Source organism: Thyridium curvatum (assembly GCF_004353045.1).
Source record: "Thyridium curvatum strain D216 chromosome Unknown NODE_39_length_367864_cov_79.813791, whole genome shotgun sequence".
In the NCBI taxonomy this organism is placed as follows: Eukaryota; Fungi; Ascomycota; class Sordariomycetes; order Thyridiales; family Thyridiaceae; genus Thyridium; species Thyridium curvatum.
Window position 1 is genome coordinate 1 of NW_022156794.1, and position 24,629 is coordinate 24,629.

Sequence of the window (24,629 nt, forward strand, 5' to 3'; positions counted from 1 at the left end):
AACTGCTGCTAACTGAGCACTGGTTAGCACGCCGTTTCGGGCAGGCGGTGTGTGGTTTTCTGCCGGCCAGTCCTGCGGCCCGTCTGGGGCGGTGCCCCGCGGTAACTGCGGCTGGTTTCGTGACATAAGGCCTACTATCTACTAATATAATTAAGCCTTATCTACCTTATAATAATATAGCTTATCTATACTATAGATATTATACTATAATAATAATATTACTATTATTTAAAGCCTCTTACCCTTTATATAATATAGCTTAGTCTATAGATAGCTCTTCTAGCTAGCCTTCTATAGTATAAGATATATCTTATACTATTAGTAGATAATAACCTAATAATTAGAGTTATATATAAAGTCATCTATTATACCTAGTTACTTTATTTAACTAGCTAATATTATCTTATTTACCCTAAATATTTTCTCTCTCCTCTCTTCTTTTCTTAACCCTACTCTCTTCCCCTCCTGTCTATATGATTAGCCGGCTAGCCGATAAATGCTAGGGGTCTCCTTTTTCAGATAAAAAGGAGACCCCTATTGACAGCCCTGGCCTGTGCGCACACGCGAGGAGGTGCGTAGGGGTCTCCTTTTTCAGCCAAAAAGGCGGCCACAATAATTGGTAGGCCCAGACTATAAGCAGTCCTCTCATTGGGTTTCCGCAGCGACAGAGTCGTGCCCAGCAACTCGCCACTAGACTTTATGATGCTGTTGGCCAGCTCCAGGGGGGACAAAATGCGGCGCGCTTTGAGACTGGTGCGGAAGCCGATCCTGTCACCTTGGTCTGTATCTCCGACACACACAACACCACACCGCGCGACCTTCCACCCGGCGACATCCTCTTGCACGCAGGCGACCTCTCTCAGTTTGGTACCTTCGACGAGATCCAGGCGCAATTGACGTGGCTGGCCGCGCAACCGCACCAACACAAGGTCGTCATCGCGGGCAACCACGATCTTTTACTGGATTCAGCCTTTGTCATTACCCACCCAGACCGTGAGCTAGACCGGCATGACGGTAAGCGCCGGCCAAATCTGGAATGGGGTGATGTGCGCTATCTAGAGGACGATTCGCTGGATTTGGAGGTCGAGGCCAAAGGTCGTTCAATCCGTGTGTATGGCAGCCCTCGGACCCCGCGTTGTGGGATGTTTGCATTCCAGTACGAAACAGATCAGAGCCCGCAGGGGGCAAGACAGAGGCAACACGGCTCCTCAAGCCCATGGTACGGTACCGTGCCCGAGCGTACAGATGTTTTGCTTGTGCATGGACCGCCACTAGGTCATCGGGACGATGGAGGGAAGGGCTGCTGGCAATTGCTAGCCGAGATATGGAGAACAAGGCCGAAGGTAGTGGTGTGTGGACACATTCATGTCGGAAGAGGGATGGAGTGGCTTCTATTTGACAGGGCACAGAAGTGGTATGAGGATACTATGTCTGGACGAGCAGCCTGGGTGTCTGTGGCCGCGTTGGGCATCTGGGTTGTCTGGTCATTGGTTGCAAGAGTCTTGGGGCTTGCAAACACAAGGGTTGATGCCAGAAAGACACTTCTTATCAATGCTGCAGTGGTTGGGGATCGGAAGAATGGCGAGGTTCGGAATGCAATCGTCGTAGAGGTGTAGGTAATTGCAGGACACACAGTACAGTGTTGCCTGGTGACGGAGACCTTGGGCAGAGCCAGGTAGTGGGGCCGTCCAGCCACCACAGGTAGTACCTACTTATTAAGCGCCGCAGGTGACTGCTCCAGTCTCCAGACCGACTTTGGCAGATTGTTCCTCGCTTCATCTCAATCCCTCGCTTCCACGCCGCCCAGTGCTGCATCATCATCTGCGTAATACCATAAATGATGGAAAAGTTACTCCATGCAGTGGCTTCTTGGCCTAAGAGGATCATCTCCAAAAATAAGCCTGCAGGCGAATCTACTACGCCTCAACCGGCAAGCACTGCTGGCAGCGACGAGCTCTTCCCCTCGTGGCCGCCACCAAGTCCTCGCGAGATGCTCTCCCGACGCGACTTCTACAGGGAGCGTCTGTTAAGCCGCAGGTATCTCGCTCCGAGGGGCGTGTTCGATGATTCACCGCTCTTTGGTCTCTATCGCCTGTACGAGTGGATCATGGTTGACCACATCGTCAACATGCGCAACGAACTAGAGATGTTCTGGTGGGCCCGGTGGCCCGTCGCCGATATTCCGGACCCGGGCGAGCAGGGTGACCCGGAGCGCTACGCCGTTCTGGCGTGCATCCCCGCTCTGCTGGTAGAGAGCTTTAATGAAAGGGTCAATCTGGGCCTGCGGCGCGAGGAGCCGCATTCGATCCTGTCCCTGGAAGAGCAGCTCGCGTGGGCGGCGACCCCAAAGAAGTTCGAGACGATATCGGCTTGGGCGGAACGGGTCCCGCCCCTGGACTCGGTCTTATATATTCCACATAGCGAGGCCGGATGCGAGCAATTCGTGACTCTTGACGATCCTGGGGCATCACCGGCGTTCAAGGAGAAAAACATTCTGGCAATCAAGCCGCATATCCACTTCATCTAGCTACCGGCCACGCACAGGAAGATGACCAATGGTCAAGGCATGAGCACCAACATCATGCGGCGAACTAAACGCCCAAATTTCTCCATTATCGTCTCACCTGTGTGTCTAATCACAAACATTTTACGCTGCGCACTCAAACATACGGCTCAGGTCTATGAGTAGTTGTCACCTGTCACGACACCTTGATTCAATACATGCAAGAAGGTGGTATGAGGGTTGATCACATGTACTGTCGGGGAGGCTCTGTATGGACCTCTGTTCCTATTCGAACATGAGACACTTGAATACCTGATATTAGTCGGATTTGCAATAATTCCAAACGAAAAAGCAAAAGGGATGGGGCGGGAATCGTGACTCTATGTACATATCATAATGTTGTTTATTATGGTGTGGTTATCCAGGATGCTTCCCGCGAAGCTTGCCCAGTTCTTAGACATATAGGGCTGGACATTTATGAGATGCCTCGTTATATCCAGGCTATTCTGATTGATGCATCAGAGTCAGACCATATACCAGTAAGACCACTCGGCAATAAATAGAAAGGCGATCTTGAATATATTCCCTGGCACATACTAAGGGGGGTCCTTTTAGGTACGACAAGGCAGAAATTGACATCATCTCTTCCTCGACTTATCACTAATAGTACTGCCGATGCTCACCTCTGCACGGCATCCACAGTGCGCATCTTGGAAGCGTGAGCCAAAGCTAAGCCCATAAGGCCACTATGAAAGCCTTGCTCTACCTGTATGTATCTCAAATCATGGGTAAGCCCTTCCTGTAGATTCAAAGCCCCCCTTAGCCCACCCATTACGAGTCGGAGTGTCGACCACACCCCGTAAAACGCCATATGGTCCTCGTCAAGTTCCCTGCCCCCGCATGCACGGTAGTGAGTCAGAAACTTGTCGAAGTTCATGTGCGGTTCGATATGCGGCCGCACGTATGCAATATCCTGCTCCGGTGCGCCAAAGTCGGCGCAGTCCCAGTCAAGCACGGTAACAATCTTGTCATCCTCGGTTGCCAGCATGTTATGGACGGCGTAGTCTCCGTGGGTCAGTACAGGCTTGCGCTTATCGCCCGGGATGTTCTGGTCGAGCCAACTAAACATCCAGACCAGCACGGGTGACGGCGGATGCTCAACCTCTCGCACGTATTCTTTCCACCCTTGCAAGTTCCGTCGATACCGATCTTCCACCGTTTCTGTCATGGTGTCGAGGGTATCGTACTTTTCGAGAAACTCGGTGAAGTGTTGCAAAGGGATGGAGTGCAGCTTTGCGAGTAACTCAGCCATCTCAAGCAGAATATTTTCAGAGATTTTCTCCTTGTGCCCATCGAGCCAGGTACCCGGTGCTTTACCAGCACTTCGTGGCATCGTGTAAAACGTCTGTTCGACCCCGGGGAAATTGAGGGCCAGTTCCAGAGGCTTCTGGCTTGGAAAACCAGCCTTGTGGACAGCTGAGACCAAGTGGAACTCGAGCTCTAATTGAAACGTTCGATGCTGCTGAATGGGGTGCCGGCTATCCTTGCGGATGACAAGCTCTTCAATCCTCCCGCCCGGGTGCAAAATAGTCGCCATGTACGTCTCTTTCCCAAAGCCGCCCGGCAGCACTTCGAACCGGGTGACTTTGATCGGGCCCCGCTCAGCAATCATGAAATGCTCAAAAGCTTCTTTCGAGAGAACGTCGCTTTTAGCGTTTGAGTTGCTGTTAGAGGGGAGATTGTTGGGGAGCTCTGATGGCAATGCTCTATAGTACGACAATTCCCAGTGGGCAGCTTGTTCTTGTAGTGCCAGTGACTCCGGGCTTGTCGGGTGAACCATACAAAGCTTCTCGCAGGCCTTGGTCAGTCGCTCGGTGAGTTCCTCATGATGCGCAGCGAGGGCATCAAAGGATTCGGCGCCGACTTCTCGCACCTCTGCGGGATTCTTCTCATCGAGCTCACTCAGGATCTCTTTATACAGCTCCTCGCCCTGGCGCACGCAGTCGTAGAGCAGCCTTTTAGTGGGACCGACACGTTTGAGCAAGTCGATAATCGTGATAATTATGTGTGATAAGGTTTCCCGTGCGGCCGGTGTTTGGAGCTCGGGCTTAATGATCTCTTCTAGGGAGCGGAGGACAAGCTCCAGCAAGCGAGGCGTAGTGTTGAGCTTCATGATTCACTTCAAGGGTCAGAAGAGAATAGAGCGTGAGATACATGACTTGAAACCCGGGTGCTCAATGGAAGAAAGGCCAAGTTCTTATGTTAATCATCTCATACGTGTCGTGTGACACTTTTTGAAGCGTAAGCTAAACTATTACCCCGGATTTCGTTCTCCGCAATCCCATGTACAGAGCTCTAGTTCAGGAACAGCCCTGCAGAATGACAGTGACGTTGACGTTCTCAGCACGCATTCCCGGCTACCGATCATAGATCTATTTTCCGCACTCGTACCAAACGACGTCATGTTCTGCAGGGAAATCCTTTTCCACGGGTCCGGATGGTTTTGGGTCCGGATCTTCACACTAACAGGGACCCAGTGATGGGATATCCTTACAACAACTTTGTCGATCATTTTAGGCAGCCCGATTGATTACTGGTAAATTGTCTGTTGGAATTCAATCTAACAGGCAGTAGATGCAAAATCATATACTTGACGAACACTTGCCGTAATGTTTTCAGGTTTAAGAGACATCATGTGAGAATGTGAATCGAGCATGTTATTGAGGATGATCGAATGGATCAGAATAATGGGAAGATGCTACCTCCTGTATACAGGTATAGAAAGTCTCCACCTCCGAGAAAAGATGCCTGGGTGCCATAGAGCTCTGATCGAGGGCGGACCTCGGAGCGGGTTTCACCCGGGCTCCGCAAGCCCGGCTCATCAACAAGATCATACACCAACCTAAAGAGGTCCCGCTTGGTAGACGCAAATTACCCCGGCAAGTCGAATAAGATCTACTCAGTGTGATAAAGACTGATGAGTATACACTTGAGATTCGAAGTAATAGAACCACGCAGCCTCTTGCCATTCATCACCACATCCGTCGATTCTTTTCCACTTGCAAGTATGGCAGCCAACAAACACACCATCCTGGCAGGATGTGTGAATCTTGATGAAAGCATCAACCTCCGTCACGAAGCACCCAGAGACAAAGACTTCCAAGACAGCGTCGTCCTAGTCTGGTGGGATCCAGGCAACAGCATTGGTGGATTTCACCGCCTCGGCCACGAAAGCAACCCGGAGGGGAACAAGGTGGCATTGTGGACCAATATCACAACCCCCACGGGAATCTTTAAGCGCACTCAAAGCAAACCTCTCAGGAAGAAAGACATTCTTCCAAGTGGAGGTTTTGGGAGTGGCGATGACACTTGCACAGTTGAGTTCAAGAATGGTCAGCATATCTGGAACATCGAGGAGCCCGATGAGGAGCTCAAGCTCCATATCGTTCATAAAGACACGGGTCCCCATGTTGACTGCTACCCTAAGAGAGCCATCACTGATACATTTGCTGCTGGGCACCTTGACATCCCTGGTGTAGTCACTGGCACTATGACCCACAAGGGGGAAACGTACGAGATCAAGAATGGCTTTAGCATTCGGGACCGAGGCTGGGGTGTCCGTACCTGGAACCGTGCAGTCCTCTCGCATCGCTGGGTGGCCGGCTCAGCCGGCCCAGACTTCGGAGTCGTTATTGTTGCTTGGCATGGGGCGGATGATTCATACTCAAAGTTTGGATGGGTAGTCTCAAACAACATGGTCAAAGCGGCAAAGTCAATTGATATCCTGGCATATAAAGAAGACGACTCATTGACGAACAGGGGTGGGAAGACACAGATTGAGCTGGTGGATGGGAAAAGCTACGTCATCGAGTGGAAGCCTGTGTCCAAAGCCTTTGTCACTTGGCATCACGATCTTGCAGTCGTGGACCGCTTATGCAGCTTCAAAGCTTTCGAAACCACTGAAGGGAAAGAATACCACGGGTTTGGAGACTTTGAGAATTCATCCAATATGCATCATGGGTCTCGGAAGCCATCTTTCGTGATTGATGCAGTCATCGAGACTGGGTTTACCTCGACATGACAGAATCATTGCCTCTGCCAGAGAACAGCCCCGTCAGATATCTACAAGAGAAGGATATATCATACTGCTGCTTGATCGTTCGTAAATATAGTTTTGATGAATCTAAATCAACGCGGAACACTATACGATTATAAATTCAAGTTCAGCTTGACCTCCGCCGTCTCTTCGGTGTCTTCTCTGCCCGTATCACAGCGAACTCCTGAGTAAGGTTTAGTGGAATCGACATATCTGGAAGGACGACTACTCCGTCTCCAAGCCATTCCACTCCTTGGCACTCACCACATCTACCGGCCCCTCGAATTTGCCATCCGTGTTATCATCTATGACGATAGCGTTGGTAACAAACCGACTCTAGTAGTTAAAAGTCGTCTACAAAAGCCCGGAACCAAAGGAGAATGAAGAATTTTAATATAGCTGCTTGTGATCTCAATAACCGAGGAACATGCTCTCATCGTACACGATAGAGTAACTGCTTTTGCTAATTTGTTAAGAAGGTGGAGATCCTGAAGCCTCAGCTATCCTATTGAAAGATGACCGCAGTGGTTGGATGGCCGAAGTGGACATCTATTACTCGTTTCTTCGCCGCAGCGCCACGCTCGTGCACATCCGTCGACACAACGTGGACCCAGGGCATGACAAATTAGCTGCCCGCCTGAAAGTTGAAGATTTAAGATGGTGGGTTAGTTCTGAATAAGGCGATCTTGCTGATATGACGTAAACTTGCCGCTTTCAGGGTCGCATCTGCAGGCAACTTCAAATTCTTATGATCTGAATCTATGTCGTAGGCTAGATGACCTGCAATAACTATCACAATATCCACCCGCATGGCAAGCTCTCTGGCATCATTCATGGTGGTGCACGTGATAGGTCAGTTCGGTCCCTACCTTCTAGCTTTGCATACGCTACCGGGCTTTGTGGTAAGCATCTATGATGCACAATTCCAATACATTTATAAAAGTTGAGTCACTACATTTAGGCACGGAAACAGTACATAGATTTGATAATTAATTTATGGTCCAGATCAAGAAGAAAACCCCTCCCTTACATCTGATGCGTTCTTAGACAGGTGGCTTGAACTGAGGTTGCAGATCCAGCCAACTATCCTTATTATAACTTCCCTGTACCTTCTGGCAAGTATTCAGGCCCCATTCCGTCACACCGAGCATAAGACTACTCTCAAACATGAAGGCCATACTGCCAACACCAATCTTCTGAGGCTTCAGCTCCATGTTACTGGCTTTCTCAAATGTGCCGGTGTCTGGGCCATGGGCAGCCATAACGTTATGAAGGCTTGCGCCTCCGGGTCGAAAACCAGCACCGGATTTGGCGTCATAATCCCCCGAGACTAGGCCCATAAACTCGGACATTGTGTTGCGGTGGTACCAAGGTGGCCTAAAGGTGTCTTCCTGGACGAGCCAGCGAGGAGGGAAGACTACAAAATCAGCAACAGCTGTGCCCGGATGGTCGGACGGGCCGGTAAGGACCGTGTAAATGGACGGATCCGGGTGATCGAATGAGGTGCTGCCGATTACACTGAAACGCCCTAAATCATACTTGTATGGGTAGTCTTGATAAATACAAAAATCAGCCGCCGTTCTGCGCAAGCCTCTAACAACGTGATCGTCGTCTTGAAACTGGTCCCGGTGTTCAAACGACTTACATCTATAAAGAGGTCAGTGGCACTCGCTCACTCGATATGTCACCGATCTGATCACATACCGACCATGCCAAGCTACCACATCGAAGGGGGTGTGGTTTTGCTTGGCGATAAAGAGCTGACCATTGTACTTGTTTACAATCGACCAAGTGGTATTTGTATCCATATCAAAACTTGCACAAGGCACTTGAAAATCGCGTGGGTTAGCAAGACAGTTAGAGCCAATAGGCCCCAGCTCCGGAAGGACGAAGTGTCCTTGGTATAATTCCAAGATATAACCACGCACAGGGCCTTCTGGCAGGGTGACGCGATATTTGATCCCACGCGGGATGATCACAATCTCGTTGGGTCGAATGAGGAGCTTCCCTATCTCAGTCTGGATGTCCAACACGCCTTGCTGGGCAACTATGAGCATCTCGCCATCTGAGGAGTACATGGCGGTGTTTGAATCCATGTCGCGACCAGCGGCAAATAGGTATATGCCGAGACCTCTCTTGGCAGTTGGATCGCCGGCACCAGCCAGATGCTTGATGCCCCGGACCCAGTCAACACTGGCATCAGTATCGAACGGGTCCCATCGGAATTGATTGGGTATGTGGTTCAGAACAGATTGCAGCTGTTCGCTGGAGTAGTCCATAAAAGGCTCGAATGGAGAATGCGATGCCGACGGCAGCACGCGATACAGCCATGTTTGAAGATTTTCATGTCGGGGAGCTGTGAAAGCTGTGCCTGAGAGCTTTTCGGCATACAGCCCATAAGGGGGCTTCTGCGGGGAGTTGGCACCTACGGGCAAGGCCCCTTTGATCGCCTCAGACCTAAAACAATAGTTCAATTCCCTATCCACCTATCAGAAGCAGAGATCCGAATGAACTCACTCATGATAAGAGCCATGGCCATTGAGGTAGGTATACTTTTCGGGTGTCTTGAAATCCGTGACTGGCATGGTTGGTTTAGATGGGCAGCGCCGCTTCGTTGTGTCTATTTTCTTTTGCCTTTCCCTTTCCCTTTCTTTTCTTTTCGCATCATTCCCCCAACACCCTGTAAGCAATACTTCTTTAATGGAGAATGTGGAATGGGGTCCTCGGTTAGGACGAAGGCCTGCCCGGAAAGAAATTCCACATTTCCGATTCCGCCTCTGCTCCCGCAAAAGTGCTCCGGGTCTCCACGTAAACCTAGGTAAGGTTATTGGCAGAGTCCGAGTCTGCATCGTAAGTCGGCTTTAAATTCTATCTATGCAATAGTACAAGGTCTGCTTTTTTTGGCTTTCAAGTGTTGAGATTCTCCTCCGCTTTGCGTTTTTTCATCGTATTGCTAAGCTTGATTTGTTTCCACGGATCTGTCTGAGACCATCTCGTGCACACTACTGCTATTTACTTGGCAAGATGAAGTCGTGGCTTCCCATTCCGGCAGGGTCTCATTTCTCCCTTGCCAACCTTCCATTTGGTATCATTTCCACGGACAACAAGCCAACCCGCCGGCCTGCCGTTGCCATCGGTCAGAATGTCCTCGATCTAAAGGCTTTCGCTGACGGAGGTGGCTTCCGCAATCTCCAAACCCTGCCCTCCGAAAATATCTCTGTATTCTCTGAGACCACATTGAACGCGTTCGCGGCTTTAGGCCGGCCGTCACATAAGGCCGTCCGCGCCTATCTTCGTGATATCTTCCGGGGAGATACACCTTATTCAGACGCTCTCAAGACGAACGAGGTCTTGAAACATGACGCCATCATTCCTTTGTCTGAGGTACAAATGCATCTACCGCTCGCCATAGGAGATTACACTGATTTCTTCGCTGGCCGCAACCACGCGCACAATGTTGGCACTTTTTTCCGTGGGCCTTCCAATGCTCTGAATCCGAACTACAATCATTTGCCGGTTGCGTACCATGGCCGCGCCAGTTCGGTTGTTGTCTCCGGCACACCACTCCGTCGACCCTGGGGTCAGGCATTGGCCAGCCCGGCAGATAAAACACCAGAGTTCCGGCCTTCAAAGAGGCTGGATATCGAGTTAGAATTGGGGATGTTCTTGTGCAGAGAGAACAAGTTAGGCGAGCCGGTGTCGATCTCTGACGCTGAAGACTACATATTTGGCTATGTTCTCATGAATGACTGGAGCGCCAGAGACATACAACAGTGGGAGTATGTTCCGCTAGGCCCATTTAACGCGAAGAACTTTGGTACTTCCATCAGCCCCTGGGTTGTTCTCGCGGATGCAATGGACCCGTTCAAAACAAACGGCCTCCCAAACGACATTGGGTTGCAGCAATATCTTCGTGAGTCACGAACAGATAATATTCTGGACATTCAATTGACCATTGCCATTCGAAGTAAGTTGCCAACCTCCACGTCGAAATTCAGCCCGTGAGCTAAAATTGGTTTACCAGCCTCGGAAGGGAACGAGCATACATTAACAAAAACCTGTTCGAAAAACCTACTTTGGTCTTGGCCACAGATGATCGCGCACCACACCATCTCCGGATGTAACTTGCGTCCTGGCGATCTCTTCGGGTCAGGTACCATCTCGGGGTCGGAGGCCGGTTCGTATGGCAGCTTATTGGAGCAGACACAGGCGGGAAAGCAGCCCATCATATTGGAAAACGGAGATCAACGCATATTTCTTGAGGACGGGGACTCTATCATAATACGCGGTTGGGCTGGAACTGACGCAGAAGGCCTGGTTGGATTTGGGGAATGTTCGGGCGAGATCCTGCCCGCCGTGCTAATGCGATGATCTATATCTCACAGAGAAAAGCGAAGACAACAAAGCACAGTTCTTACAAGATGGCAAGGTCTGTCGCACGAAAAGCAGTCACGCTACGTGACTCAATCGGATGGTCTGCGTCGTCGGACTGTTTGCGAAGGCCTGACTGACTGTTATGTGTGGATCTGGCTCTACTGTAGAGAGCTCAGCTAAGCTGACGGTCGCGCACTTAAGGCGCGACTCTCTACAGTAGCTCTAAGGAAATGAACTTCAACCTTTTACACACCTTTGACTTGACCCCTATCTTAGTTGTGACAGCTCTACTGCGCTGCAACGCAGCCCAGAGGCAACCTACGGGAATTCACCAACGTTGCCGCAAGACTCAGCAGCAACACCGTGAAATCTCCTGTAGCACTGACAAATAGGATGAGAAAATAAGCCTTTGCAGTCTATCCCCAAGTCTTTTTCAAACAAACACCTGGGATTCATTTCCATCTTGGCAACATTCAGACCGAGATAAAGAGCCATTTCCAAGGCTCCATTCATAGGCTTACCCTTAGTGCACGCACGGCCTTTATTCGGTGTCAGAAACTGCGATTTGCGGTGAACCTCTACATAGCCATCTCGGTGTTTCACTTCTTGAATTTTACCTATGTCGCCTAAGAGCCTGCCCTAATGTTGATGAGACTACCAGAGGGATTACATAGTTGTAAGCATCGGTGTGAGCTGCAATACCCATGCTCCTGCTACTCCAGTATTTCACCATTTCAATGATAGATAAATACAGCGTCCCTGGTTATCTATTTTGATGCCTTCTCTACTATAGCACTACTCAAGCTGAACTTCCAGTTCGTTTCTGAGGATCGGGTCGTTCCGCGGGATGAACCTGGCTTTATAACGCTTCGGCATGGCTACTAAACTTGTCGGATCGGCATTTCCGTATACTGGATGGCAATCAATATCATCATACCTCTCGATACGAAAGCTGTTGATTAGCCGCATGAACAAAAGGTACAGTTCTCGGTTGGCGAGGAGTGACCCAGCACACATGCGATATCCTATTCCATAGGCGAAGAAAGGAGCGTCAGGTTGTTCCAACCATCTTTCAGGTCGGAAGATGTCAGGGTCCGACCACACTTTAGGATCTAAGAGGGTATTATGTCAGTAGCTGCCTAACTATTTTGGGATGTATAAATGCTATTATCTTACCCATATTACAGGCCCAAGCATTGAGAAACACCACGGTGCCCTTTGGGATGACGATACCCTCATAAACGACGTCCTGAACCGAAACACGCGGCAGGGCAAGACGTAGCACGGTGAAATACCTCAGGCTCTCTCTCACCAGAGCCACAACATATTCGCACTTTTGGTCATCATCGGCCCTGCACATCGGCTCCTTGTCGCTGTAGAATTTCCGAATTTCCGAAAGAGCCTTGTCCTGGATCTCGGGATGCTGTGCTAACAAAGCGAGGACCCAGGCAACTAATGTGGTGACAGTATCTAGGCCACCAGAGAGCATAGTCAAACTAATCGAGGTAAGTTCCTCCTTGTTCAGCTTGTTCTCCTTGTCCAGAATGACATTGGCTTGGATACAGGGCTTGTAGCTTCCATTGGCAATGCTTTCGTCGAGCCCGTTGTTGAGTGCCGCCAGATATGTGTCGCGTCGTTGCCGCATCTCCCTCGCCTTTGCGGAGTGTTTATTGATGGGATTGAGACGAAGCAATGGAATGTAGTCCTGAATATTGCCTGTAGTAGACCGGAAACGACTGATCTCTTCCTCTACATGCGTAACCTCATCGAAAAGGTTATCCTTCTGACTCTTGAGGCGAGTACCCCAGTTGAGTGTGAGTCCGAGAGAGAGCGAAAGGCGTTGGATCATCGGCATGGGATCGACAGGTTTTCTGCCAGCACCGCCAAAGTCATAGAGCTCCTGAATGAATCCCCGAGTCTCGATGTCAAGATGAGGAATATAAGTTTGTATAGAAGGTTTGTTGAGCGCGGACGCAGCCCCTTTGCGGCGACGCTTGAGCGAGTCGCTGTAGGGAGATGTCCCAATTGTGGTCCCGGCGGTGTCGGAAACGACCTGGAAAGATGTTCAATAAACACAAGATTCGAGCCATGAGGGTGGCGCTAAGCATACTTTGTGGAAGGTGTAGAACTCGGGACGGGAGCTGAACGACGACTTGGTCAAGAGACTTCGAGCTGCCGATGCAGAGTTGACAACCACAACGGGAACATTTCCAAGTTGGATCTGATACACATCTCCAAACTGCTTGGCCCATTCGCGATATTTCTCCGCGGCATTGACTCGAATATCCCAGATATTACCTATTACAGGCAATCCCAATGGGCCTTTCAACTTGCCAATCCGTGCATTGTAACGGATGACCTCATTGATCAAGATGCAGATAAGCGGTGCCAGGATCAACGACGCCAAGAAGGACCGGCTCAAGTTTCGGAAGACGTTGTCGCGCACGGACAGAAGCAGACTCGCGATAGTCATGGCCAAAGATGTTGCAGTTGAATACTCGAGTCACTCACAGGTAGGGTGTCCTTTTGCTGAGATTCAGGTGCTAGTTACATTAGTTCTCACCTTCCACCTGGTCGGCAGCCTCTTATAAGCCATATGATGCCAAAAGAAGTGCCGAACCTGTCCTCTAGAGTGCCAGCTGGCAGCGTTCCCCGCCAAACCCCGCATCCACCTCCTGTCGGAAATAGTTCCTAGTTTCCGAAGTTCGTGTACCATCGCAAACGGCGCCAATGATAACGCAGCCATTTCCCACCATCTCTGCCCTGAGCTGGAACATGCTTTTAAAATCTTCCGGTTCTCATTCCGCCGGAAAACAACTTGAATGAGATGGATTGCGCGGATCCCCTGAGTGAGGATGGCACGACGATGGCCCCGCAGGCCAGTGCCGAGCAACGGAGAAAACACGGACTCAACGACGACAACAACCAATCACGACAAGGGAAGAGAGGGAAGTACACTTCGGTCGCATGGTGAATATGACCCCCATTGCCGTTGACGGTCGTTGGCCTAACAGGAAAGCAGTGAGGAGTGTAAGAAGCGAAAATCCAAGTGCATCCCAGCTGGGGAGTCAGGCTGCAAGCGCTGTCTCGAAGGCAGACTGGCGTGCATCTACACACGTGCGCCGCCACAGCTAGTTCGGGACAAGGCCGAGAGGTAAGGAGACACTAATCGTATACCCAGATCTAAGGCTCAGACTGAAGCAAATAGCCACCATGAATACAGACAGAGTCTTCACCTAGCGCAACAAAATCAGCGCATCGAGTCATTGAGCAGTGAAGTGACACAAATTCGGCAGCAGCTGGCTGACCTGACTGGGGCCGTGAATCGGTTGGGAGAGGCGAAGCAGGCACTCCCAGGAAGCTTGCGACCCCTGTCTCCGGCAGCCTCACAAGGCGCTCCTTTGGTCCATTCTCCTACCAGCCATAGCCGGAGGGATAATGTGTCACAACAGCCTCAATTCATGGGCCCGACGAGGCCAGCCTTTGGCCTGGTCATGGGCGAGCGCGCTCTAACCCGTATGGGCATCCCTGTGTGTGACTCCGTCCCTCCTAGCGGCGCGCAATCCCCTACAACCTCTTCTCATGATCCCACGTGTTCAGCTGTAGCCCGTGAGTACTGGGCGTCCTGCAGTCCGGACGAAGTCAGGAGACTTCTAGAGGTTTGGCATGATGAGGTCGAGATGGTCTATCCCTTTATCGACCTCAGGGATCAGGTATCTCAGTCACCCGAGTTGATAGAACGCTTCCGGACAGCTGCAAGAATGGAAAATCAACACTTTGGAGTTGATACACGGGATATTGACCTTTTCAAGGTCGCACTATCGACTGCCAACGTCTGCGACTCAGGCGGCAAGAACGAGCTTAGCACCGCAATTGTCGACTCTGTGGAGAGTAACATCTCGAGGCTCTCGAAGTCGAACACAAATTTAAAGAGCATCCAGCTTCTTATGATGCTGGTATGTCCTCATCATCCTACGAAACTTGTTTCTACGGAGTGACATCGGCTGACAATCACTTGACAGAGTATCTACTATTTTCATTCCGGTGAAGATCTCCTTAGTTGGCGAACCATCGGATTGGCGGCGCGAGAAGCCCTCGAGATGGGCCTGCATCGCAAGGAAAGCACGCTCGATCGTTTCAGGGACCAACTGTCTCGCGCCAAAGCTGCGAGAGTCTTTTGGTGCCTGTACGTGCTCGATCGCCGCTGGAGCTTCGGGGCTGGCCTTCCATTTGCCATTTCTGAACGAGATATCGATCCTGATCTTCCAGAGCCAGTAAGAGAAGTCAATTCTAAGTTGAGTCGGCGCTCGTCGCCAATGCTAATGGCTTACTTTCGACAGGATGCCGAGTTCGCCTACCTTAGATGTATGGTGAACTATGGACGACTTAATTCTGAGATCTGGGATGCTATTCCACCTTTCGGATCGGGGCCACAGTCAATTCCTGAAGACACCGCCAACTCTTTGGAAGCTAGGGCCCTTGACTGGCTCGAATCCATCCCTACAGAACTTCAACTACGCCATCCTCGCCTCGGCCTTGCGCCACAATCACAGCCGGCTGGCCTCCAGCGACTTCGCACGTTACTCTATCTACGGGGAAACCACACACGCTCTCTTATTCATCGAAATCATATTCTAGATGGCCCCAGGATATCTGGCAATCTACAGGGTGCTTGGCTTGTCGTCGACATTGCCATGGACAGCATTCAAGTCCTGATGCATCTGAGTGCTACGACCGACATATACAAGCGGCAGCAAAACGCATTCAACTATTTTCTGCTCAGCGCCCTAGCTATCATTGTCCTCGCAGTGTGTAACGCACCGGAGATCTTTACGGGACCATGTAGAAAAAGCTTTCTCGATGCTGTTGAACTGGTCCGCGGGTTCTCACGTCACAGTAATGTGAGTATGCGGCTGTGGAAAACAATCAATGGAATTCTTCCACGGCTCGGGCGCCTCGGCCTGCAGCGTTCTGAGGGACTTAGTTCATCATCTACCGGGAAGACACCAGCTGTCGTTGCCGCCCCTGGTCAATTCGGCCCTTCACTTGGTCATTCCTTGGGAGCTGAGCTTGAGCCATATATGCCAGGCGTGGACCCGCACAGTGACCTGGTATCCAATGCGAACTTCATGTGCGAGTCACCAGATCTTTCACAAATGGGGACTGACCTCCTATCTTTGTTTGATGCATTCGGCCATCGTTATGCACAACCAGCGGACTACTACTCTGCCAACGCGTATGCTTTGAACGACTTCGAATTTTTGAGCGAAATTGGTGGGGAGGTTTCGAGGCGCTTTGAAGGGCTTATATAACAACTCATCCAAGATCTACCCTATTCAAATGTTTATGCGATCCTTGCTTTAGGTCCCATCTGTGCCCGCTTCGGCCTAGCACGGTAATAGCACTCTCTTCGACTTCCTGACTGACAGTGACCCCATGAACGCGATAGTTCGCTCATTTGCTTAGACCACCACGTTCTCGAAGTAGATCATTGCGAATCCTTGGTGCACATTCTTAGCAAAAGCCTTGAGTGTTCCGTGCGCAGCACACTCATTGTCGTAGTATGCCATGTCCTCCGCAGACTCGAAGACTGAGATGGCTGCTACAGTATAACCCTGCGCGCGTTGGTCCGGCTTTGCCAGCCCGGCGGTCACGGAACGGATGTACGGCTTCCCGCCCTAAAAGTCTGTCAAGTTAATAAAATAAAGCAGAACAGCTAGCACCTAGTCTTTCCATATAACTGGACATACCTTGACTGCAATTCTGGGCATATCCTTGTAGATGTTGATCAATGTTTCCTGGTCCTTTGCATTGGGAATCTTAAAAAGCGTGATGCGATTGATTGGCTGACTCATTGTGGTCTGTGAGTATGAATAACATGCGTGTCAAGTGGTAAATTACATTAAGTTGTTATCATATGGACGAGGTCAATATGAAAATCTTATCCTGAAATACTGAAATCTCAGGAGAAACCACCACGAATCGTGCTCTGCTGAACTCGGAATTGAACCCGGAAATCGTGAATTAAATGGGGCCGGTGAATGAATTCGGCGCGATGGTGACCGACGGCGCCAATGTGGGGGGCCGACTTCCCATAGCTTGACTATTATCGGAATTCTACGAGTTGGTCTCTCCCCGACTGCTACATGCCTGAACCTGACTTTTCCCCCTTTGCCTTGGTCTTCAAGTCCGCATCGGCATCCACGTCATCTAGGACAGTTTGCCCCCGACTAGCCGCGGCCATACGCATCTTTTTGATCACCCTTGTCCGGGCCTCCGTGACCCGCGTCTCCCACCACGTCCAAAGCGTCAGCAAGATGCATACCCCGACAAATGCCATCGCCACAGCGAAAGACGTTGTATAGTGCGGCGCATACTTTTGTTGAAAGATTTGCGGCCCCACTGCGAACCCGACCTGGCCGCAGGCGTTCGAAAAGGCAATGGCAAAAGCGGCCCCTGTCGCGCGGCTGGTCGTCTGGATTCGCCACGGCCACATCATGGGATACCAGCTGTTTGCCAGCGCATTGGATAGTACGGTAGCGGCATAGACGCCGCCCGTGTTGGGAAATGTGTACAGGACGCTGTTGCAGGCTAGGATGACGGCAAGTATGACCAGCGGCAGGACAGGCTTAGGAATGGGCGTGTTGTCGCTGATCAGGCTAGTCACTGTGATGATAAGAATCGCGAGAACTGCCGTCGGGATGTTGAGAAGCTGACTCTTGGCGATGGACCTTAAGGTTTCAATGTTAGAAACAGACGTAAGAATCACAGCAGAGGCATAATCTCTCTTACGTGAAGCCAAGATTGGCTATGACAGTGGGCTGATAGAATGACAGCCCTGATGTGCCGACGGTCATGGTCGCCCAGACGAATGTGAAAAGCCAAAGGCGTTTGTCCTTTAGTGATTCAAGAATTTGACGAAACGTAAAATTCGCCTCATTTGATCTGGGGGCGTTCGCAGGAAGCCTGCCCTGAATGAAGGCCTTTTCATCTTCGGACAGCCAGCTGGTTTGTTGTGGGACTATATGAACTGTTAGAGGACAAGGCTTAGAATGAAGGTTGGAGACTTACAATCCGGTAAGATGAACCACACAGCACATCCAAAAGCAATAGTAACGATGGCCTCGACAAGGAAAAACCTGGAATTCATTAGCCTTGGGCTGTCGTCAACTTGGTAGTAGACACAAGCACAAGTCAGCTCACCATTGCCACCCCGAAAGGCCACAGCGGCCAGAGATTGTATCGAATCCAAAGGCTAAAACACCACTGATGACGCTTGAGAAGTTTCCCAAAATATCTAGTGAAATCGACGTCAGTCTTGGAGGACGCTGTGCGCTATCGGGCAGAGCTCGCGTGAAGGCTCACAGTAATACAGCAAACGGACGGACATCTCGTCGGCTCTATACCAGTACGTCATTTGAAGAATTGCTCCTGGAAACATGCCCGACTCAAACTACAAGGACAGATCAGCATTGAACTCTTGGACTTGTCAACGATTCGATCGAGTATCCACTTACAAGCCCAACGAAGAACCTTGCCGCGTAAAGCCCCTCTTTATTTCGAACTGCGACGTGGCAAGCTAGGGCCGTACCCCAAAGCACCATGGATACCGACTGCCACCTCGAAGGCCGGACCCGCTTGATGATGAGGTTCGACGGCATGCCGCCGAGAATAAAAGGAATCTTAACGACGACATGAGTAGTGATCTAGGCGACTGTGACAGAGACTGCACTTACAAAGTATATGGAGCTAACAAAGTTGTAGGCGTCGGGACTCATATGCAACTCTTCCAAGATATTGCGTGGTGTCCCCTTGTTCATGATTCGAGCGTTGGCGGCCTGGTTGGGAAGATCAAGATCAAGCTTAGTAAGAGTCATTCGTGCATGAGCAACAAAGGGTCGATAGCTTACATTGTTTGCATCCAGGTTCTTGACCATCAAAATAAGTGCAAGTAAAGGCATCAAATGAAGGTCGACTTTTCGCATAAGCTTCTTCTCTTCAGCGGGCGACAAGAGTGCTCGACCTCGCATCAATTCGGGGTTGTAACCAGACACGCCCTCCGGCACCTCGTGCTCTGAAAGAATGCGACCCCGCTTCACAGTATGCATGTCTATGCCGGCTTCCGGGGCCGGATTGACATTCAGATCGAATCTGTTCACCATGGCTTTAGTTTTTCTTCCCTCGTACTTTGCTGTGGACTGGCAGTTCTTGACGTTAGGAAATGCATGTGAGAAAAGACCCGGTAACGCGTCTTTTATCAGGGTTGAGTCAAAGGAGGGGGGCAGCCGAAGCCGGATCATGCCAGGAGACTTTTGTTAGGCAGATATCCCATTTCATACCTAGGTAGCTTGTCAAGTGGGCATGGAACGTGTACAGACTGGTGCGTTGTCCTCTGCCCGTGATGATGCTGGATTTCTTAGCGTGACTGAAAGAAGGATCAGATAAGATGAGATGGGCCCCACATATACTCGCCACGACAGGTCAAGCTTCTGTCAAACCGACGCTTAGAGTCGCACGCATCCTCGACACGAGCAACCCTCGACACGAGCAGTCCTTGAGCGAATTTCTGCGCACAACTAACTTGTTCCAGTTAGAGATCTGAACGTGGATCGCTGGTGGTGAGGAGCTATCTGGCCGGCTTCGGCACTCCTAGGCCACATGGAGTCCAGATCCTGCTACATTCCCTCTCGCCATGTGCCACAGGCTTTGAAATCACAACATATGACCTCCTACGCCTCAAGCGTTTCATGCCACGACACTGCTATTGCAACTGATCAAACCTGTTGAGCTATGGCAAGCTGTACGACTGTTGGTGTCACACCTGTCGCTGGCCCGACATTTTCATATTGGCGCAAGGACGGAGGCCATCTTGAAAACTTTCGCAGCACCTCAGACTTGCCACGTGTCCAGGATATCGTCATTATAGGTTCCGGGCTTACAGGCGCTGCCTGCGCATATTATATAAGCCAAACGGCCGGTAGCAGCAGCATACCTACTACGACAGTCTTAGAGGCAAGAGAGGTATGCTCGGGAGCAACGGGAAGGAACGGTGCGTGAGCTTGCATGGTACTGAAGCTGTCGTGTGCATTGGGCTGAATCAACGAAATGCAGGCGGTCACTTACGACCTGAAGCGCTCGCAAGCTTCTCCAAATTCTCAGAAACTCTAGGTCTGGATTCGGCTAATGAGATTGCACTATTCGAGGTTGCGAATGCCGAGGCTGTCAAAGAGCTTGTCCAAACAGAAGGAATCGACTGTGATTACACACAAGTCGAGTCTGCCAATGTTTATCTCGATGGGAGCCTTGCAAGCGCGGCCAAATCTCAGATTGGTGAACTAGCCCGATCGGGATATGACATTGTTGGAAAGATTCAGTTCCATGAGAACCCTCATGAAGCAGAGGATGTTACGGGAGTCCTTGGCGCCAAGGCGGCAGCAACATTCCCTGCCGCAAGCATATGGTGAGACTGACCTTTTCACTTCAAGTCTCTGGCTATTGTCTGATGTATGTATAAGGCCGTACAAGCTTGCCGTTCACCTCTTAAAAATTGCCATGTCAAAAGGAGTCCAGCTCCAAACCCACACGCCAGCCCAGTGCATTTCGTCAACCCCAAACGACAACGGCTATTGGGTTATCTCGACACCGCGCGGAGATATGATGGCCAAGACAGTTATCTTTGCCACGAATGGCTACACACCAAACCTTTTGCCCGAGTATGCGGGGACAATCATTCCCGTCCGTGGAATATGCAGTCATATTCAAGCGGTCAATACGAGCAACCCAGCTCCTGTCATATCAGAGACCATAAAAACTATGGGCATTAAGCACAGCCCCGGCTGCCAGGACTATCTGATCACGAGGCCAGATGGAAGCATCGTGGTAGGCGGAGCATGGAAGGCGGTTCGCCCTGGGCCACGCGACGATTGGTACAATGTCATAGACGACTCTCAACTCATTCCGGCTGCTGTTAATTACTACGACGGCTTCATGCAGCGAACATTTGCTACTTGGGAGAATGAACCTTCGGAGGTGGACTATCTCTGGACTGGCATCATGGGGGTATAGTCACCTACTACTTGCACTGGAGGCCAACCTTGCTAACGCAATTGATGTAGTACACTGCCGACTCCTTGCCGCACGTAGGCCGAGTCGACGAGACGAAGCCGGGCATGTACATATGCGCAGGGTTTAATGGCCACGGCATGCCCCAGGTGCTCCTGTGTGCTCGAGGAGTGGTGGAAATGTTGCTTGAGAACAGTACCTTCCAGGAAACCAGTATACCTTTATCCTTTAGGACAAGCGCCCAGAGGCGCAGTGTTAGGAAATAACAGAGAATCCGAATGCGTGTGCTGTCATTGAGACTGCGGACGCCTGATTACTCGAGCCACCGGCGACCTTGAGAAGAAGTCCCCTTGTGATGACTTTCAGGTGTCTCTGCCCTCCTGTAGATATTATTGAAAGGGCTGGGCGAACCCAAACACACCACCGCAAACAGATGTCAGAATTCGACCTCACGCTGAACAACTAGGAGGCTAGGATCACGGTACTTAGTTCGAGGAGGCCCATGCCTTGCCAACTGTCTCCTACTTTATTCTACTTAAGCAACCCATACCACCAGATCTGACATTACCTACGCCGCACGGCTGTCTCCGCTATCTCTAGATTGCTTATCATTGGGGGTCTTTGTTTCGATAGCATGTAAACTGTACTATTCGGTTTGCACACTGTGCCACGACATAGGGCACTTGGTCGATGCATTGGGGAGCGGAGCGGGTTCGGACCGGATGACAGATCATCTCCAAGACAGTCAACTCCAAATTATCTCACCCCATGCACTCACCCTTTTTACACCGACTTGCTGGGTCTGGTTGTATGACTCTTCGCAGGCGTGGTTTGCGGTTCAGCATCTGAGCTCATCGGACGCAGCCCCTTCAGAACCGGTGTCTATCTAAAAATGCCAATCAGCTGTGATGCCTGACAGAGACTTCGTTAGGGTTAGGGTTAGCCCAGTCATTCGCCTTGTGGTGCAGGAGATCTCCCTCGTGTGGTTCCAAGATATCTACAGAGTATTCTCAACCGACTAATATAACATTACATCATGGCTCTACATGTCTCCTATTCTCCCTGATGAACGCTGCGCAGGCGATAGCGCACACTGCAAGTGTTACGCATACGCCTAGAGTAGCCTGACACGCCTTGCCATATGCATGTTCCACAACCACACGTGCCTCTCCGGGCAATTGGTTCAAGTATTCGGGCGGTTCACGGACGCGCCGCACCACCTCATCCACGTCAAGGTCCAGTCCAGGCACCCGCGCCAAGGATACAACCAAAGCTGCTTTGAGCACCCGCTAGAACACCAGCGAGATGATAGCGTGGCCCAGGGTCGCGCCGAGCTGGCGGTATAGGTAGATGCAGGCGGTAGCCACGGCCTGATCCGCAGGCTGCGCAACAATCACGACGACGACGAGCGTGGAACCTATGCCAGCGCCGTTCCCTCGACCTCCAATGAAGAGGCTAAGACTCAGAGCCGTGATCAGGGCTGCTGGTGACGTACAAATCCAGAACAGGCCGACTCCGAGTACCAGCCCCAGACTCGAGAGAGTCACGAGGGGGTATGACGATAGCGCCAAACGTCTGAATCTGGTACCACCCCTACGCTTGATCATGTGTCCTCCGATAAGGCCTCATATGATATCAGATAAGATACCCGGTAGGAGGGATGCCCCAGCCATGGAGGCGGAGTATTAGTGTCCGACGGCCTGGTACAACAGAGGGATGTAGAAAAGGGCGCCATACCATGCGACATTGCCAAAGTCGAGGGCGAGGAATGCGCCGAGGAATTCGGGACCGAAGAGGATGCGCAGCGGTGTCATCGTGTGCGTTGCTATGCCGGCTTCCATCGATATGAAGCACGCGAAAGACAGGATGCTGCCCAGGAGCCAGGAGAGAGATGTCCAGCTCGCCGTAGCTTGAGATGCGGTGTCGAGGAAGAGGAGAAGGAAGATTATGAAGGTAATGAGGAATGCAGTTCCGGGGATATCGAGTCTAGCCATCTTGAATGTCGACGCCTCGTTCTTAGTGTCCCACGTCTTCCGAGCTGGTAGGTGCAAGAGGGCCGCTACGAGCAACACGGCCATAGCGCATAGAGGGCATTGGCCTAGGAAAGACCTAATATTGCTTTCCATCAGAGGTTCTTCCAATAGAAGGAAACCCAGTCTTCAAGCGAGCAATAGAACACTCACCACCTCCAACTCCCATCGGCGATTACCACGTCTCCAGTCAAATTTGGCCCGGCGACCTGCTCTCTGGGATCTAGCACAACCGCTGAAGCTTCATAATTCCGACTGCTGTGAAGCAATCTTTATCTTTCAGTCATTTTCTTGTAGATGAAAATCATCCATACATGGTAGGAAAAAAGAGAGAACCATCAGGTACGTCGTCAGTCTTTTGAGGGCGAAATCGAGCTCTACGAAATACTGGCATCTGCATTACCTACCTACATGGGTATGCTCTTTTACCATTCCACTTTCTTGCTCCCCGACAACGGCCGATTTCGCAATGCAACAGACTTGGACGATGGTAACGAATCAAGAAAAGACGGGCATGTTTGTTCTTCGGTGCCTATTCGTGCAGGCATGACCGTTGGCTGTTTGTACCTTGTCTACGATGATTTCAGCCCTGCCAAGCCCCCCGAGTGTGTGCGAATGCTGTCACCATCATCCTTTTACCAACCATTCACAATTATTTCAGCTTGGTCCTTTCTTGCCATTACAGCGCGGTTCAATTCTTTCCTGCCCAACCCGTCCTAACCTCAATTCCGGCCTCGTCCTTTCCCTGCCCGCCCTTCGCACGTCGCTTAGCACTCCCACGTTGACGTGTGCGTGTACATCATCGGCCAGAGCTGGCTGCTAAATCAGAGCCTGCAGCGAGTTTTCAACTGCTGCTCACAATCATCTCGCCTCAAGGTGCACAACTCCATCTGAACAGGCAGCACTGATCCAATTTAGCAAGGCCGTGCCTGCAATGCAGGCCGTTCTTCGGCGCACTCTTCGTACCCTAACAAGAATCAGGAAGCCCTTGCCTGTCCTAGTCTTCATCGCCATGGCCGCTGTCGCAAAGTTCTTCTTCTCCCGGGGTATGTATTTTCTCATGGTGCCTGCCACTGGGCGCTGAAGGCTTCATGGCCGTAAAGCTGAGCTGACGATGAGAAGCACCCAGCATCCCCTCCCTTCTCGAAATATCGCTCGAGGACATCAAAATTGGTCTGGAACAGGGGACCTTCACTGCTACCGATCTAGTCAATGCCTACATTCAACGGGCAAAAGAGGTCGACCATGTGTACCGGTCGGTTCTGGAATTCAACCCAGATGCCCTCTCCATCGCGAGGGATCTTGATGAGAAAGCACGAGCATCAGGCGGTAAAGGGTAAGCGCGGGCCATATTATACCATTATTATCAATTGTACTAACCATGCATCCTACAGGCCTCTTCACGGTGTACCCATTTTGCTCAAAGACAATATCGTGACTCTGGACTCTATGGAGGCAACAGCCGGCTCGTACGCGTTGAAAGGCGCCAAGCCCGGCCACGAGCTACAGTAGCGACCAAGTTACGCGACGCTGGCGCCATCATCTTGGGGAAGGCGAGCTTGAC

At 50.9% G+C, this 24,629-nt stretch overlaps 12 protein-coding genes across 12 annotated transcripts; 7 read left to right on the forward strand and 5 right to left on the reverse strand.

Moving 5' to 3' along the window:
* On the forward strand, positions 1-1,616 carry E0L32_006668 (uncharacterized protein; the record flags this gene model as incomplete). Its single annotated transcript, XM_031141326.1, has 2 exons — positions 545-571; positions 624-1,616. Coding segments are annotated over 2 exons (1,020 nt in total), but the record flags the coding sequence as incomplete, so codon positions are not given.
* Positions 1,617-1,840: 224 nt separating this feature from the next.
* On the forward strand, positions 1,841-2,527 carry E0L32_006669 (uncharacterized protein; the record flags this gene model as incomplete). The annotated part of the gene is made up of 1 exon (XM_031141327.1): positions 1,841-2,527. One exon carries the CDS (start codon positions 1,841-1,843, stop codon positions 2,525-2,527), a length of 687 nt encoding a protein of 228 aa, XP_030994500.1.
* Positions 2,528-3,182: 655 nt separating this feature from the next.
* On the reverse strand, positions 3,183-4,676 carry E0L32_006670 (uncharacterized protein; the record flags this gene model as incomplete). Its single annotated transcript, XM_031141328.1, has 1 exon — positions 3,183-4,676. One exon carries the CDS (start codon positions 4,674-4,676, stop codon positions 3,183-3,185), a length of 1,494 nt encoding a protein of 497 aa, XP_030994501.1.
* Positions 4,677-5,570: 894 nt separating this feature from the next.
* On the forward strand, positions 5,571-6,584 carry E0L32_006671 (uncharacterized protein; the record flags this gene model as incomplete). The annotated part of the gene is made up of 1 exon (XM_031141329.1): positions 5,571-6,584. One exon carries the CDS (start codon positions 5,571-5,573, stop codon positions 6,582-6,584), a length of 1,014 nt encoding a protein of 337 aa, XP_030994502.1.
* Positions 6,585-7,642: 1,058 nt separating this feature from the next.
* Positions 7,643-9,184, reverse strand: E0L32_006672 (uncharacterized protein; the record flags this gene model as incomplete). The annotated part of the gene is made up of 3 exons (XM_031141330.1): positions 7,643-8,246; positions 8,304-9,056; positions 9,117-9,184. 3 exons carry the CDS (start codon positions 9,182-9,184, stop codon positions 7,643-7,645), a joined length of 1,425 nt encoding a protein of 474 aa, XP_030994503.1.
* Positions 9,185-9,623: 439 nt separating this feature from the next.
* Positions 9,624-10,604, forward strand: E0L32_006673 (uncharacterized protein; the record flags this gene model as incomplete). Its single annotated transcript, XM_031141331.1, has 1 exon — positions 9,624-10,604. One exon carries the CDS (start codon positions 9,624-9,626, stop codon positions 10,602-10,604), a length of 981 nt encoding a protein of 326 aa, XP_030994504.1.
* Positions 10,605-11,768: 1,164 nt separating this feature from the next.
* On the reverse strand, positions 11,769-13,446 carry E0L32_006674 (uncharacterized protein; the record flags this gene model as incomplete). The annotated part of the gene is made up of 3 exons (XM_031141332.1): positions 11,769-12,085; positions 12,150-13,026; positions 13,084-13,446. 3 exons carry the CDS (start codon positions 13,444-13,446, stop codon positions 11,769-11,771), a joined length of 1,557 nt encoding a protein of 518 aa, XP_030994505.1.
* A 393-nt stretch (positions 13,447-13,839) lies between these two features.
* E0L32_006675 (uncharacterized protein) lies at positions 13,840-16,285 on the forward strand (the record flags this gene model as incomplete). The annotated part of the gene is made up of 5 exons (XM_031141333.1): positions 13,840-13,943; positions 13,996-14,127; positions 14,182-14,929; positions 14,996-15,247; positions 15,314-16,285. 5 exons carry the CDS (start codon positions 13,840-13,842, stop codon positions 16,283-16,285), a joined length of 2,208 nt encoding a protein of 735 aa, XP_030994506.1.
* Positions 16,286-16,435: 150 nt separating this feature from the next.
* E0L32_006676 (uncharacterized protein) lies at positions 16,436-19,135 on the reverse strand (the record flags this gene model as incomplete). Its single annotated transcript, XM_031141335.1, has 9 exons — positions 16,436-16,651; positions 16,724-16,834; positions 17,299-17,704; positions 17,766-17,994; positions 18,045-18,112; positions 18,177-18,270; positions 18,339-18,426; positions 18,491-18,655; positions 18,710-19,135. 9 exons carry the CDS (start codon positions 19,133-19,135, stop codon positions 16,436-16,438), a joined length of 1,803 nt encoding a protein of 600 aa, XP_030994507.1.
* A 628-nt stretch (positions 19,136-19,763) lies between these two features.
* E0L32_006677 (uncharacterized protein) lies at positions 19,764-21,038 on the forward strand (the record flags this gene model as incomplete). The annotated part of the gene is made up of 3 exons (XM_031141336.1): positions 19,764-20,022; positions 20,085-20,433; positions 20,489-21,038. The coding sequence occupies 3 exons, from the start codon at positions 19,764-19,766 to the stop codon at positions 21,036-21,038; spliced, it is 1,158 nt and encodes a 385-aa protein (XP_030994508.1).
* Positions 21,039-22,720: 1,682 nt separating this feature from the next.
* Positions 22,721-23,113, reverse strand: E0L32_006678 (uncharacterized protein; the record flags this gene model as incomplete). Its single annotated transcript, XM_031141337.1, has 1 exon — positions 22,721-23,113. One exon carries the CDS (start codon positions 23,111-23,113, stop codon positions 22,721-22,723), a length of 393 nt encoding a protein of 130 aa, XP_030994509.1.
* A 363-nt stretch (positions 23,114-23,476) lies between these two features.
* On the forward strand, positions 23,477-24,577 carry E0L32_006679 (uncharacterized protein; the record flags this gene model as incomplete). Its single annotated transcript, XM_031141338.1, has 4 exons — positions 23,477-23,670; positions 23,984-24,111; positions 24,188-24,401; positions 24,460-24,577. 4 exons carry the CDS (start codon positions 23,477-23,479, stop codon positions 24,575-24,577), a joined length of 654 nt encoding a protein of 217 aa, XP_030994510.1.
* Between the last annotated feature and the right edge of the window lie 52 nt (positions 24,578-24,629).